Source organism: Oncorhynchus keta, chromosome 8, assembly GCF_023373465.1.
Source record: "Oncorhynchus keta strain PuntledgeMale-10-30-2019 chromosome 8, Oket_V2, whole genome shotgun sequence".
Taxonomy (NCBI): Eukaryota; Metazoa; Chordata; class Actinopteri; order Salmoniformes; family Salmonidae; genus Oncorhynchus; species Oncorhynchus keta.
The window spans coordinates 5,031,890-5,048,371 of record NC_068428.1 but is presented as its reverse complement, the minus strand read 5'-3'; the positions used below and the strand labels follow the sequence as shown (position 1 = coordinate 5,048,371).

Sequence of the window (16,482 nt, the reverse complement as noted above, 5' to 3'; positions counted from 1 at the left end):
TTACTTTGCCACCATGGCCTTTTTTTGCCTTTACCTCCCTTATCTCACCTCATTTGCTCACATCGTATATAGACTTGTTTATACTGTATTATTGACTGTATGTTTGTTTTACTCCATGTGTAACTCTGTCGTTGTATGTGTTGAACTGCATTGCTTTATCTTGGCCAAGGTCGCAATTGTAAATGAGAACTTGTTCTCAACTTGCCTACCTGGTTAAATAAAGGTGAAATAAAATAAAATAAATAAATATCAAGATGTGATTTATTCAATTCTTCAAATTTTTCATGACTTTGTCAATCAACTTGTTCTTAATAAATCTAAATCATGGTTTAGTGTTTCTGTATCAAAATGGACTTTTAACAATTTCAAATCCTTTGGAGTAATTTTGACCCCAGCCAAAAGCACCTTGATAAATAGGACATTTATTTAAAATCCAAATCAAATCACATTTTATTGGTCACATACACATGTTTAGCAGATATTATTGCAGGTGTATCAAAATGCTTGTGTTTCTATCTCTGGCAGTGCAGTACTATCTAAGTAATATCTAACAGCACCCCACCAATCAGGCCTTTATGGTAGAGAGGCCAGACGGAAGTCACTCCTCAGTAAAAGGTACATGACAGCCCGCTTGGAGTTTGCCAAAAGGCACCTGAAGGACTCTCAGACCATGAGAAACAAGATTCTCTGGTCTGATTAAGCAAAAATTGAACTCTTTGGCCTGAATGCCAAGTGTCACGTCTGGAGGAAAATTGGCACCATCCCTAAGTTGAAGCATGGTGGTGGCAACATCATACTGTGGAGATGCTTTTCAACAGCAGTGCAAATTGTCCACTGATATTGGTGTAATTTCTCACCCATTTTGTCTGTATGAAAGTTAATTTCCCCTCAGGCACACACATTAGTTATTTGTTAATATGAAGGTCATTTGTGTAGAATGTACTTTTCCCCACTACTCTTTACATTGCTTATTTATATTCAGTGGCCTGACTGCATCCAGACTATGTCAAAGGCCCATCCTGATAGATCTGAACCTAATGCAGCTTGGTGTGATTGGATGACAGAAGTAACATTTAGGTACCAGATTCCAAGAACACAGGATGAGATGTCACTATCCTTTGTGCAAGCAATTCCAAGAGTTAATGAACAGTGAGCCTGGTGAAATTTGGGGAGCGCATTGTAAGTAGTGTACCTTTGGTTCCTAGGGTGTTTCGGCCTTTCACACTATACACCCTCCCCAAAGGCGGCTAGCGACAGGGTGATCAATCCTACGCTTGCGTCCCATTCTCAATTAATCAAAGGAGTTGCCTTGTTGTTGATAGCCAACATCCCATGGGACTATGCATGGCAGGGGCGTCCTCCTCCCTGAGTCAAGCATTGTTGACCGCATACCTCCTGGCCCTCTCACTTCGGGGCCCTGCTGGGGTCTTTCCTCTTCATCCAGAGCCACTGACTGCTGCCTTCTGCCGCCTCCGACACAGCTTTGATTGCCGAACGCTGGCTCTGGTCCTTAATTCCCAGGTCTCTAAGCAGTCGGGTTGTAGATGTTGCCACAAAACCTCTGCAGCCCACCTCCACTGGTCGGACTTCTGTGTTCCAGCCATGATGCCGTGCTTCGGCAGCTAGATCGGCATAGCGCAGATGTTTTCGCTCATAAGCCTCATCTACTGAGTCCTCCCAGGGTACTGTGAGCTCAATGATGAAGACCTTCTTGAGCGAACGGGACCAGAGCACCATGTCAGGTCTTAGGGTGGTGGTTGCGATCTCCGGAGGAAACACAAGTTGCCGGCCAATGTCAACTAGCATTTTCCAGTCGCGGGCCAAGCGCAGCTGGTCTCGCTCTAATGGTGTCGAGCCGCTCTTCGGTGGTTTAGCCCCTTCGTGGACAAAGTTAGTCCGTAAAGGGTGTGACGCTGCTGGGGGTGGTAGGGAGTTGGTGGTAGCTCGCTTGTCCTCCAGGGCGGACGCAAGGTTTTTAAGGACTTGGTTGTGACGCCAAGTGTAGCGTCCTTGGGTGAGGCTTGTTTTACACCCTGTGAGAATGTGCCTGGGGTTGGCTGGCATGGAACAGAGGGCACAGTCCAGATCTTCACCATACCATTGGTGAAGTGTAACTGAGGCCATAGATGCTCCATATCCATTACTTTGAGTGTTTATTATAATATGACTAAATGTGTTTCTGTGTTGCAGGGTGGATTTATCATTTTCAACAAATGTACTGGGTTCGTTGAAAAGTGATACTAAATTTACATACCATGCACTATTTTGACAGTGGAAGATATACTGAATTTATGGACGAAGATAAATGCTGATTTTGCACAGATTTGTTCATTGGTTTTGCAAGAGGCTGTTGATTGGTCAGTCATTGGGTTCATTTGTTTTACAATATGTTCAAATCAAGCTTTATTTATACAGCACCTTTCAGACATGGATGCAACACAATGGCTTCAGAGAAAAAAATCTAAAACAATGAAAATAAACATTTACACTCTAACCAGGCTACCTGCCGCCCCAAATATGTGTTGCTTATGCCAAAGTCTGTTGATTGGTCGGTCATTGGTTTTGCAATATGTTCAAATCAAACTTTATTAATATAGCAAATTTCCGACATGGCTTCACATAAAGAAAACAATGAAAAACTCACATTTACTACACAACAAACATAAGAGGATAAAAAACTGAAGATTAACAACTGAAAGACTAATGAGCATTTTAAGGAAAATTATATTGAAATGTCATTGATTCAAATATGAACAATTGGATGCAATATCCAACCCAAAATATAAGCTTGTTTTACTACATTGTTTCTTGTTACGTTCCCCAGCAGGAAAACGAGAAATGTCCCTTAAATAGAAGACGGAACTAACAAAGAGTCACTGACAACAACTAAACAGGTGGGGTTTTAGGAGCAGTTCTGAAAGACACTATGGGAGTGTTCACTGAAAGTTGACTAGTAACAACAACTGCGACATAAAAGGCACCCCCCATGAGACCCACTAAATCTGCCCAAGAAGAGGCAAACAAAAGAAAAAACCAACACCAAACTTAAAGACAGAAGTAAACCAAAAAGGTGGAGCAACTAAAGGTGCTGACTCTCCACATCTATCACAGACTGGAACATGTTCTGGGATTCTTCCGATGACATTGAGGAATACACCACATCAGTCACTGGCTTTACCAATAAGTGCATTGAGGACGTTGTCTCCACAGTGACTGTACGTACATACCCCAACCAGAAGCCATGGATTACAGGCAACATTCGCACTGAGCTAAAGGGTAGAGCTGCCGCTTTCAACGGTACGGGACTCTAATCTGGAAGTTTACAAGAAATCCCGCTATGCCCTGCGATGAACCATCAAACAGGCAAAGTGTCAATACAGCGCTAAGATTGAATCATACTACACCGGCTCTGACGTTTGTCGGATGTGGCAGGGCTTGCAAACTATTACAGACTACAAAGGGAAGCACAGCCGCAAGCTGCCCAGTGACACGAGCCTACCAGATGAGCTAAATCACTTCTATGCTCGCTTCGAGGCAAGCAACACTGAGGCATGAGAGCATCAGCTGTTATGGACGACTGTGTGATCACGCTCTCCGTAGCCGACGTGAGTAAGACCTTTAAACAAGTCAACATACACAAGGCTGCGGGTCCAGACGGATGACCAGGATGTGTGCTCCGGGCATGTGCTGACCAACTGGCAGGTGTCTTCACTGACATTTTCAACATGTCCCTGATTGAGTCTGTAATACCAACATGCTTCAAGCAGACCACCATAGTCCCTGTGCCCAAGAACACAAAGGCAACCTGCCTAAATGACTACAGACCCGTAGCACGGGAACCCTAGACACCCTAGACACACTCCAATTTGGATACCGCCCAAACAGATCCACAGATGATGCAATCTCTATTGCACTCCACACTGCCCTTTCCCACATGGACAAAAGGAACACCTATGTGAGAATGCTGTTCATTGACTACAGCTCAGTGTTCAAATCCATAGTACCCTCAAAGCTCATCACCAAGCTAAGGATCCTGGGACTAAACACCTCCCTCTGCAACTGGATCCTGGACTTCCTGACAGGCCGCACCCAGGTGGTGAGGGTAGGTAGCAACACATCTGCCACGCTGATCCTCAACACTGGAGCTCCCCAGGAGTGCGTGCTCAGTCCCCTCCTTGTGGACTACAGGAAAAGGAGCACCGAGCACGTCCCCATTCTTATCGACAGGGCTGTAGTGGAGGAGGTTGAGAGATTAAAATTCCTTGTTGTCCAGGAATTTAGATTGGTCCAAACACACCAATACAGTTGTGAAGAGGGCACGACAAAGCCTATTCCCCCTCAAGAAAATAAAAAGATTTGGCATGGGTCCTGAGATCCTCAAAAGGTTCTACAGCTGCAACATCGAGAGCATCCTGACCTGTTGCATCACTGCCTGGTAGGCAATTGCTCGGCCTCCGACCGCAAGGCACTTCAGAGGTTGGTGCGTAAGGCCCAGTACATCACTGGGGCAAAGCTGCCTACCATCCAGGACTTCTACACCAGGCGGTGTCAGAGGAAGGCCCTAAAAATTGTCAAAGACCCCAGCCACCCCCAGTCATAGACTGTTCTCACTCACTACTACTGCATGGCAAGTGGTACCGGAGTGCCAAGCCTAGGACAAAAAGGCTTCTCAACAGTTTTTGCCCCCAAGCCATAAGACTCCTGAACAGGTAACCAAATGGTTACCCGGACTATTTGCATTGTGTTCCAACCCCCAACCCCTCTTTTACGCTGCTGCTACTCTCTGTTTATCTTATATGCATAGTCACTTTAACTATACATTAATGTACATACTACCTAAAGTGGCCCGACCAACCAGTGCTCCTGCACATTGGCTAACTGGGCTATCTGCATTGTGTCCCACCACCCACCAACCACTCTTCTTATGCTTCTGCTACTCTTTAAAACGATACCTACATGTACATACTACCTCAATAAGCCTGACTAACAGGTGTCTGTATATAGCCTTGCTACTCTTTTTTCAAATGTCTTTTTACTGTTGTTTTATTTCTTTACTTACCTACACACGCACCTTCTTTTCTTTCCTGCACCATTGGTTAGAGCCTGTAAGTAAGCATTTCACTGTACTCAGCGCACGTGACAAATAACATTTTATTTGAAATTAAGATCCATGGCAATGCATGTCGATTTGGGGGAAAACAGGTTGAACCTGCTCTTGAAACTAACACAACAAAACAAAAAACACATGGAAATGGGTGATATGTTTTACCTCAATGGTTAGAGGACAACCTGCGGAAGACAGTCAGCTACATTATGGATTACATTTAGGGGTCGCTAAACAAAGAGAAACAACACATTTGTCATCACTCATAAATATCACGTTGACATCAATTGAGCGAGAGAGGGGAGATGAGGTTACACGTCCTGTTAAAACCAACAGCTCAAAAAACACACTGAATCTGGGAAAAATGTGTACATCCCTGGTTAGAGGACAATTTGTAGAAAACAGCTAGCTACATTTTGAAGTGTTGCATTTTGATTCAAGTGTGTCACCAACGTGGTAGGTGTAACACAACTCTTTTTTTGTTCGTCAATTTTTGTTAAAACTCATAAATAGTACTATATCAATTCAGAGCCTGGATGTTTCCCCTGAGGCTAAAATCCATAGCTGAAATCAACAGAACAGGGGGGCAAACGTTTAGGCTTCTACATTGTGACATCATTAAAATACTCTACATTGTGACATTCTTTCATTGATATCATGAAACAACTCCATGTATTTTCTGATGTTTGATCAGAGATCTTTTACCAGTGTCTCCCTTCCCACATTGATTACAGCTATGAGATGTATCTCCTGTGTGTTCTGTGGTGTGACACCAGGCTGTTAATTAGAGTAAAACCTTTCCCACATTGATCACAGCTATAAGGTTTCTCTCCAGTGTGTGTTCTCTGGTGTAAAGTCAGCTGGCTAGATGGAGTAAAACCCTTCCCACATTGACTACAGCTATAAAGTTTCTCTCCTGTGTGTGTCCGCTTGTGTATATTCAGGCTGTCTGGCCGAGAAAAACTCTTCCCTCATTGATTACAGCTATAATGTTTCTCTCCAGTGTGTATTCTCTGCTGTGTTTTCAGGGTTTGTAGCCGGATAAAACTCTTCCCACAGTGATCATAGCCAAAAGGTTTCTCTCCAGTGTGAATTATTTTATTGTCTACTGAAGAATTGAATTTTTTCCCACAGTCAGGCCAGCAGTGAGATTTCCATCCAGTGTGAATTTTCAGGTGTACTTTTAGTGAATTGAATCTTATGAAACATATCCCACAGAGCAGCAGTTTGATTTTTTCCCTGTGGGTCTCTGCTGGTGTTTCTTGAGAAGTTCTGATCTGGAGAGACTCTTCTCTGCCTCGTCAGCATCATGTTGTTTAGGATCCACGATATTCCCGTCTCTCTCCTGTGTGAACGACAAAGTCAGAAAGATGGTTAAATGCCAACAACAGCAGAAATCCACTGTTTGAGGTAAAAGGTGATGCCCAGAGCGTACCCATGAAGTTGTACAACAATTGACATCTGTTAAATTTGACAATTAAGACAGTCAAGTTAGAAACAATAGTCATATTTAGTCTTGTTTTTCACATTAGTAGTAAGTTATTAAAGTTGTTGAAATCCTAACAGGCTGACTACACCGCTCACATCGCGTGCGTTGCAAAATCAATTTAGAAATCTATATTATTCAATTATTGCACCCACACCTCTCGCACGCGCCAACGAGCGTCTGTGTTGCTAAGGGCTAAAATAGAAGTCAGTTCTATTTGTGATGCAGATCGCACTGCAAGTCCTGCCTCTCCCATCTCCTTATTGGTTTATAGAAGCAGGTACCCACATGCCATCTCCTCATTGCTTATACCCACATGGGTGACTGAAAGAAAGAACAAGGTCAGTGGTGGTAATGAACCTAATTTATGAAAGTTGCCAATCGCAATATAAAGTCAAGAGAAGAACAAGCCTGGAAGGAAGAGAGATGACTAGAAACGATTCGGTTGACCGTTTATGTGTGGATTAATTGGTGGAGTAGAGGACCTTGTGCATTTCAGGTAAAATAACACCTCAATGTTTATATCTCAGGACAAATGAAATAGCTAAATTGGCATACATCTTTAATGCCTCTCAATGTGTCCCCAAAATAATATAATTGGTTCAGTTTGTTTTGATATTTTAACCTGCGTGTTGTGGTCGCATTTGGTTTGGGGGGACAAAATACATGTATGCACGATTGCGCACGCGCAAACTTTTGGTCTCCAATATAGGCCCCTTTCTGTGTTGGCTAAAATTGCCGCATGATGGCGATGCACATGCAATTTGGTTGTAGAAACTCCTCCCTGCTAATGAAGAAACCGCTAGTTATGGATGTAATATATCTGCCTGGAGCAAAAATGGTGAGCGAAGATTTTAGTTTTCACAATGTATTCTGAATATTACAGCGCACTATCAGCGCAAGATCAGGAGTGCTACTCAACGAAACTCACATTAAGCAATTCACCACCGTGGGGGAAACCTCAGGGGAGTTCTCTTAGGCTGACTGCAAAAATAGCCTTTTAACAAATTAACCCATAACTTTACCTAACAATAACATAGACCTACTGTAGGACACATAACTTCAACTAACAACAACATAGACCTACTGTAGGACCCATAACTTCACCTAACAACAACATAGACCTACTGTAGGACTCATAACTTCACCTAAGAATATAGACCTAGTGTAGGACCCATAACTTCACCTAACAATAACATATACCTAGGACTATAAATAATTTAATAATTTTGTGAATAATCCTACTAAGCTACTCTGTAATGTGTTGTCATTCTAAATGTCCTGAATAAAGGAAAATAGCTCTGTGTGTTGTACAATAGCCTACCCATCAAGGAACAGTTCTTTACACATTATGAGCTAAGTATCTCTGTGTCGAAACAGACTAATGAGACCCGACTGTAAATCAAGCAGACAATAACACATTATAAACATCACATTTGTTAGGGATGTTGGATCCAACATGGAGCACAGCCTAACTGTCTTTACCAGAGTAATGAATGAAGAAGCACTTTGGTTGTTGTTGCATGTTGTGATGCTTGTCATTCAACTGGCATTCAGAAAATGATTTCCTGGATCAGCTGATGATAGTTGAACATGTGACTGTAACTAAACAGCTACAATATTAAGAATTGTGTGTAATTATTGAAGAACCACGTTAATGACAGTATCGACTTGGGTGTTGTCAATAAAGTTAAAGTGACTCTCGGTTAAAACCATTGGATTGAGCAAACTCTGAAATTATTTAGGTTTTCTGTGCCCATAAAAACTGTTTTCCCAGCGTAATATAAGTAGACACTAAATGTTACGTAGGTAGAGTGCATTTCAGAGATCTGAATACAAAAAAACTGTAGGAACACAAGGCCACATCTACACTGAAGGAGCTTACCAAGATGACATTGAATGTCTTGAGTGGCCTAGATACAGTTTGGACTTAAAATGTCTTGAAAGTCTATGGCAAGACTTGAAAATTGCTTTCTAGTAATGATCAACAACCAACTTGACAGAACATGAAGGATTTAAAAAATAATTATGAATATTCACATGAAGATCTGTCGCCTATTGGATGACATCACGACTTCCCATCAAGCCAACTCCTTGAATGCCTTACTATGACATCACTCACTCCAAGTTTGCGGTTGTAAAAAAAAACACTATTTTGCTCAAAACATTTATCTGTTTCCCTTTAGTGTGTTTATACACATTAGTTCAACAACTGCAGAATTTGTGCCCCTGTTAAGATAGTACTCACTGTATTTACTGGTGTTAATCAGATCAATGTGCCTGTTTTATTAGACAGTACTCACTGTATTTACTGGTGATAATTAGATCAATGTCCCTGTTGTATTAGATAGTACTCACTGTATTTACTGGTGTTAATCAGATCAATGTGGGGTGGCAGCATAGCCTAGTGGTTAGAGTGTTGGACTAGTAACTGGAAGGTTGTGAGTTCAAACCCCCGAGCTGACAAGGTACAAATCTGTCGTTCTGCCACTGTTCCCAGGCCGTCATTGAAAATAAGAATGTGTTCTTAACTGACTTGCCTGGTTAAATAAAGGTGAAATAAAAAAAATGTCCCTGTTTTATTAGATAGCTTCTTTCTCCGTCCAGCAGACCTCCTCTTCTTTAGAATGAGGAGAGTAGCTTAATGAACTCATGTTCTGGGATGTTAGCCAGTTAGCATTAGCGACTAGACTTGTGCTAATTTAACCGGCCAGCTAGTTGACTTACAACGTAAATATTAAATTAAATGGGGTAGCCAGTTTTTTCCACGTACGTATGTTTAAATCAGTGGCAAACAAAGCACGAAATTGTCTAAAGAACTTGAATGTTCTGACTTTGTTGGCTAGCGAGCTACCGAGGTGGCTGCAGTTGTTGAAGAAGCGTTCCGTCCACTAGATAATACGTCACACTAGAAACATCTTCTGAAAGACATATATCGCAATCTGCTGTCTGGAGGGAGGAAACGCAGTTGAGGAGGGAACACTTTTCTCTTCTTCGTTGAATTGGAATAGTATAAAGCAGTTTATGGAAACGTCTTTTCCTCTCCATTAAATATGAATATTATATCAACACGTACAAAGAGCAACAAGTGTTGTTTTATTAGTTCAGATTTTTAATGAGAATTTAAAACCAACTCCACATCTACTCCACATCTGTATTTCTGACTCAAATAACTAGATATCAAAATAAGTACATGATTATTGATACCCTTGATAAAGATGAGCAAAAATTACTGTATAAAATAAATTAACTTTACCCACTACCAGGATATTTTAGCCCAAAACCTGGTTACCTCTCTGCTAGCAGAATGAAAGTTGGCCATAAGTGGATCTTCCAGCAAGACACATCAACATCCATGAAAAACTAGTTAATTGGGCACAAAATCAACATTTTTCTATGGGCATCTCAGTCTTCGGACTTCTGCTCCATTGAAAACCTGTGGTTTGAATTGAACAGGACAGTCCACAAGCGCATACTAAATAAATCAAGGACCTGGAGAGATTATGTTTGGAGGAATGGTCTAAGATCACACCCAATGTGTTCTCCAATCTCATAAAACATTTGAATGTCGTTATCCCCACAAGGGGAAGGTGCTGGAGAATTGAAAACATGGGTGGCAATAATTCAGACCCCTTCCTTTTGAGAATTACATGTTAAACTAAATCTCTTTCTCTGAGCAATTGTACTAGTATAAAATAATATAATTTCCCTTGTTTTTTTTTGCATACAATATAGCTTAGTATTTGAACTCTTTATTTTATAGAGTCGTTTATCTTATCTTTATCAAGGGTGTCAACAATTGTCCCCCACTGTACCTCCATACTGCTGCTACATGGCATAACAATATACAATGTAGATGTATATAATGAACAGACTAGGTCTATCCTGCTCCTACATGGTGTAACAACACATCATGTAAATGTATTTAATGAACAGACTAGATTATATCCTATTCTACTGTATCTTAGACTAATGCCGCTCTGACATTGCTCACCCAAATATTTATATATTCTTAATTCCATTCCTTTACATTGTGTGAATTGTTAGATATTACTTGTTAGATATTACTGGACTGTTGGAGCTAGAAACACAAGCATTTCGCTACACCCGCAATAACATCTGTTAAACAACTGTATGTGACAAATAAAATGTGATTTGATGTATATAGGTCTGGTGTTGGTCATTCCACAGTGTTCTACTACCCAGGTCTGGTGTTGGAGATCATTCCCAGGTCTGGTGTTGGAGATCATTCTACACTCTGTGGATCTCCTGCATGTATTTTCTGATGTTTAATCAGACCACTTGAATGAGAGTATCTCTTGCCACATTGATCACAGCTATAAGCCTTCTCTCCTGTGTGTATTCTCTGGTGCTCTTTAAGGCTTTCTCTCTGAGAAAAGTTTTTCCCACATTGCTCACAGCTAAATGACTGCTCTTCTGTGTGTGTTCTCTGGTGTGATACCAGGTTGCTTGACTGAGTAAAACTCTTGCCACACTGATCACAGCTGTAAGGCTTCTCTCCTGTGTGTGTTCTCTGGTGTGTTTTCAGATTACTTGAATGAGTAAAACTCTTCCCACATTGATTACAGCTATAAGGTTTCTCTCCTGTGTGTGTTCTCTGGTGTCCTTTAAGGTGTCCTATCCGAGAAAAGCTTTTCCCACATTGCTCACAGCTATATGACTGCCCTCCTGTGTGTGTTCTCTGGTGTGATAGCAGCTTGCTTGACTGAGTAAAACTCTTGCCACACTGATTACAGCTATAAGGCTTCTGTCCTGTGTGTGTTCTCTGGTGTCCTTTAAGGTATCCTATCCGAGAAAAGCTTTTCCCACATTGCTCACAGCTATATGGCTTCTCTCCTGTGTGTGTTCTCTGGTGTGTTACCAGGTTTCTTGAATTAATAAAACCCTTGCCACACTGATCACAGCTATAAGGCTGCTCTCCTGTGTGTGTTCTCTGGTGTGATACCAGGTTGGTTGACCGAGTAAAACCCTTGCCACACTGATCACAGCTATAAGGTTTCTCTCCTGTGTGTGTTCTCTGGTGTGATACCAGGTTGCATAACTGAGTAAAACTCTTGCCACACTGATCACAGCTGTAAGGCTGCTCTCTTGTGTGTGTTCTCTGGTGTGTTTTCAGATTACTTGAATTAGTAAAACTCTTCCCACATTGATCACAGCTATAAGGCTTCTCTCCTGTGTGTGTTCTCCGGTGTTTTTTAAGTTCTGATGAAGATTTGCAATGTTTCCCACAGTCAGAGCAGCAGTGAGGTTTCTTTCCTCTCTGCTGGTGTTTCTTGAGAAGTTCTGATCTGGAGAGACTCTTCTCTGCCTCGTCAGCATCATGATGTTGTTGAAGCTCCCCAGAGGATCCATGATAGTCCCGTCTCTCTCCTGTGTGAACGACAAAGTCAGACAGATGGTTAAAGACCCAGAACAGCAGAAATCCACTGTTTGAGGTAAAAGGTGATGCCCAGAGCGTACCCATGAAGTTGTACAACAATTGACGTCTGTTAAATTATTTGACAATTGTCTTAAGACAGTCAAGTGAGCAACAAGTCATATTTTGTCTTGTTTTCTCATTAGTAGTAACATTGATGATTGTAGGCTAAAAATAAGTTAAAGTTGCTGAACCCCTAAGCAGTGTGCCAGATGACTTTTGGTCTCCAATATCGACCCCTTTCTGTGTTTGTTAAAATTGCAACATGAGGGCAATTTGGTTATAGAAACTCCTGCTAATGAGGAAAGCTCCAGCTGCGTACCCCCTCTAGCACCAGGGTCAACACACTCAAATGTTGTTTTTTGCCATCATTGTAAGCCTGCCACACACACACACACTATACATACATTTATTAAACATAAGTTTGTCACAACCCGGCTTGTGGAAATTGACAGAGCTCTTATAGGGCACAAATAATAATATAATCAATAATTTTGCTCTTCATTTAACTATCTTACATATAAAACCTTTGTTCATTGAAATTTGTGAATAACTCACCACAGGTTAATGAGAAGGGTGTGCTTGAAAGGATGCACGTAACTCTGCAATGTTGGGTTGTATTGGAGAGAGTCTCAGTCTTAAATCATTTTCCACACACAGTCTGTGCCTGTATTTAGTTTGCATGCTAGTGAGGGCCGAGAATCCACTCTCACATAGGCACATGGTTGCAAAGGGCATCAATGTCTTAACAGCACGATTTTCCAAGGCAGGATACTCTGAGCGCAGCCCAATCCAGAAATCTGGCAGTGGCTTCTGATTAAATAACATTTTCACAGAACCGCTTGTTGCAATTTTGATGAGGTTATCTTGTTCAGATTTCAGTAAGTGGACTGGAGGCAGGGCATGAAAGGGATAACGAATCCAGTTTGCGTTATCCGTGTCGGGAAAGTAAATGCGTAATTGCGCACCCAACTCACTCAGGCGCTTCGCTATCACATTTGACATTGTCCGTAAGCTTGAGTTCATTTGCACACACAAAATCATACAATGATGAAAAGACCTGTGTGTTGTCCTTGTTAATGCAGACAGAGAAGAGCTCCTACTTCTTAATCATAGCCTCAATTCTGTCCCGCAGATTGAATATGGTTGCGGAGAGTAACTGTAATCCTAGATTAAGATCATTCAGGCGAGAAAAAAACATCACCCAGATAGGCCAGTCTTGTGAGAAACTCGTCATCATGCAAGAGGTCAGACAAGTGAAAATTATGGTCAGTAAAGAAAAACTGAGAGGCGAGGTTAAAGTTTTAAAAAACACGTCAATACTTTGCCCCTTGATAACCAGTATGTTGTAAAAGCGTTACATGGTCGCTGCCCACATCATTGCATATTGCAAAAAATACACGCAAATTCAGGGGCCTTGCTTTAACAAAGTTAACCATTTTCACTGTTGTGCCCAAAACGTCTTTCAAGCTGTCAGGCATTCCCTTGGCAGCAAGAGCCTCTCGGTGGATGTTGCAGTGTACCCAAGTGGCGTCGGGAGCAACTGCTTGCTCGCGCGTTACCACTCTACTATGTCTCCCTGCGCCATCAGTACAGATACCAACATGAGCAGCAGCTATGTTTCGCTACATACGGACCGTTAGTGGAATTCCCGCGAGAGACTAATGGCTAATGTGATTGGATGTTAATTATTTGACTGGGCTACCTGTATTTGACATTGTGTTGTTATTTCGCTGAACATGAGATGATTGAATTTCATTTTTGGAAGTGAAACGAGGCTACCTAGGTAAGAACAAAACATCACCCGGTTGGAAAATATAAACAGGCTGTTTGATAATGTGAATAAAATGTATTATTTGTTCATTTAAAAAAAAATGTGAATCACATTTTTATTTGGCAAACCCCTCACGGCATACTCCAGTTTGGGAATACCTGCCATACACCCACTGTAGGAACCATAAGTTAACCTAACAACAACATAGATCTACTGTAGGACCCACACCTTCACCTAACAACAACATAGATGAAGTTATGGGTGCAACAGTAGGTCTATGTTGTTGTTAGATTAAGTTATGGGTCCTACAGTAGGTCTAACAACATAGACCTACTGTAGGACCATAACTTCACCTAACAATAACATAGACCTGCTGTAGGTACCATAACTTCACCTAACAATACAGACCTGCTGACCCACAGACCTACAGTAGTAGGACCCATAACTTCACCTAACAACAACAAAGACCTACTGTAGGACCCATAACGTCACCTAACAACACAGACCTGCTGACCCACAGACCTACAGTAGTAGGACCCATAACTTCACCTAACAACAACAAAGACCTACTGTAGGACCCATAACGTCACCTAACAACAACAAAGACCTACTGTAGGACCCATAACTTCACCTAACAACACAGACCTGCTGTAGGACCCACCTAACAACAACAACATAGACCTCAGACTATAAATCATTTAATATTTCAGGTGAAACAAGGAAACTAAAATGTCTGTCATGACATTTCATAACCTGATCACCAGATAATTTTGAGAACAATCCTACTAGGCTACTCTGTAATGTGTTGTCATTCTAAATGTCCCGAATAAAGGAAAATAGCTCTGTGTGTTGTACAATAGCCTATCCATCAAGGAACAGTTCTCTACACATTATGAGCTAAGTATCTCTGTGTGCAAACAGACTAATGAGACCCGACTGTAAATCAAGGAGACAATAACACATTATAAACATCACATTTGTTAGGGATGTTGGATCCAACATGGAGCACAGCATTTACTAGAGTAATGAATGAAGAATCACTTTGGTTGTTGTTGCATGACGTGATGTTTGTCATTCAACTAGCATTCAGAAAATTATTTCCTGGATCAGCTGATGATAGTTGAACATGTGACTGTAACTAAACAGCTACAATATTAAGAATTGTGTGTAATTATTGAAGAACCACGTTAATGACAGTATCGACTTGGGTGTTGTCAATAAAGTTAAGGAGACTCTCGGTTAAAACCATTGGATTGAGCAAAGTCTGAAATTATTTAGGATTTCTGTGCCCATGAAAACTGTTTCCCAGCGTAATATAAGGCGACACTAAATGTTACATAGGTAGAGTGCATTTCAGAGATCTGAATACAAAAAAGAAAATTCACATGAAGATCTGTCGCCTATTGGATGACATCACGACTTCCCATCAAGCCAACTCCTTACTATGACATCACTCACTCCAAGTTTTCAGTTGTAAAAAAACACTATTTTGCTCAAAACACTTATCGGTTTCCCTTTGGTGTGTTTATACACATTACAGAACACATTACAGAATTTGTGCCTCTTAAGATAGTACTCACTGTATTTACTGGTGTTAATCAGTTCTCCAGTCCTCTCTTCTTCGTCCTCCTCTAATGTGACAGTGATCTCCCCCTCTTCAGCCTTCATTCCAAAAATGTCTTCATCTTCTTTCACTTCATCCTCCACTCCCAAAACTGCATCTTCCTCCTTTTCTTTCACAGTAACATCCTCCTCCTCTTTCACCCTGAAGGCGTCTTTGACTGTAACGTCTTGATCTTCTTCTTTCACGGTAACAGTCTCACCCTCTACTTGTTTTTGTATTGTAACTTCCTTCTCTTCCTCTTCTTCTTTCACGAGAGCTTCTTTCTCCGTCCAGCAGACCTCCTCTTCTTTAGAATGAGGAGAGTAGCTTAGTGAACTCATGTTCGGGGATGTTAGCCAGTTAGCATTAGCGACTACACTAGCGCTAACCTAACCGGCCAGCTAGTTGAGTTACAACGTAAATATTAAATTATACTGGGTAGCTAGTTGTTTCCACATATGTATGTTTAAATCAGTGGCAAATAAAGCACGAAATTGTCTAAAGAACTTGAATGTTCCGACTTCGTTGGCTAGCGAGCTACCGAGGTGGCTGCAGTTGTTGAAGAAGCGTTCCGTCCACTAGATAATACGTCACACTAGAAACATCTTCTGAAAGACATATATCGCCATCTGCTGTCTGGAGGGAGGAAACGCAGTTGAGGAGGGAACACTTTTTTTCTTCTTCATTGAATTAGAATAGTATAAAGCAGTTTATGGAAACGTTTTTTCCTCTCCATTAAATATGAATATTATATCAACACGTACAAAGAGCAACAAGTGTTGTTTTATTAGTTCAGATTTTTTATGAGAATTTAAAACAAACTCTACATCTACCCCACATCTGTATTTCCGATTCAGATAAATAAACTACATATCAAAATAAGCACCTAGTTATTGATACCCTTGATAAAGATGAGCAAAAATTACTGTATAAAATAAATAAATAAACTTTACCCACCCACTACCAGGATATTTTAGCACAAAATCTGGTTTCCTCTCTGCTAGGAGGCTGAAACTTGGCCATAAGTGGATCTTCTAGCAAGACACATCAACATCCACGAAAAAAATGTTAATTGGGC

At 41.2% G+C, this 16,482-nt stretch overlaps 1 protein-coding gene across 2 annotated transcripts; it reads right to left on the bottom strand.

Annotated features, from left to right (window-relative positions):
- Window positions 1–5,133: 5,133 nt before the first annotated feature.
- On the bottom strand, window positions 5,134–15,977 carry LOC118386729 (zinc finger protein 568-like). 2 transcript variants are annotated; one of them, XM_052523402.1, is made up of 3 exons: window positions 15,382–15,977; window positions 11,920–11,981; window positions 5,134–6,401 (listed from the first exon to the last, which is right to left on the bottom strand). In XM_052523402.1, exons 1-3 carry the CDS (start codon window positions 15,743–15,745, stop codon window positions 6,303–6,305), a joined length of 525 nt encoding a protein of 174 aa, XP_052379362.1. In that variant the 5' UTR covers window positions 15,746–15,977; the 3' UTR covers window positions 5,134–6,302. The 2 variants fall into 2 exon arrangements, with proteins under 2 accessions (XP_052379362.1, XP_035630386.1); XM_035774493.2 differs by lacking the exon at window positions 5,134–6,401 and having other exon boundaries at window positions 9,674–11,981.
- Between the last annotated feature and the right edge of the window lie 505 nt (window positions 15,978–16,482).

Bases quoted from the DNA above. Each gene is read 5' to 3' on its own strand.
- LOC118386729 (XM_035774493.2), bottom strand. From the start codon at position 15,745: ATGAGTTCACTAAGCTACTCTCCTCATTCTAAAGAAGAGGAGGTCTGC. The intron at 11,982-15,381 runs GTGAGTACTATC...TCGTTCACACAG, and splicing joins GATTAACACCAGTAAATACA to GAGAGAGACGGGACTATCAT.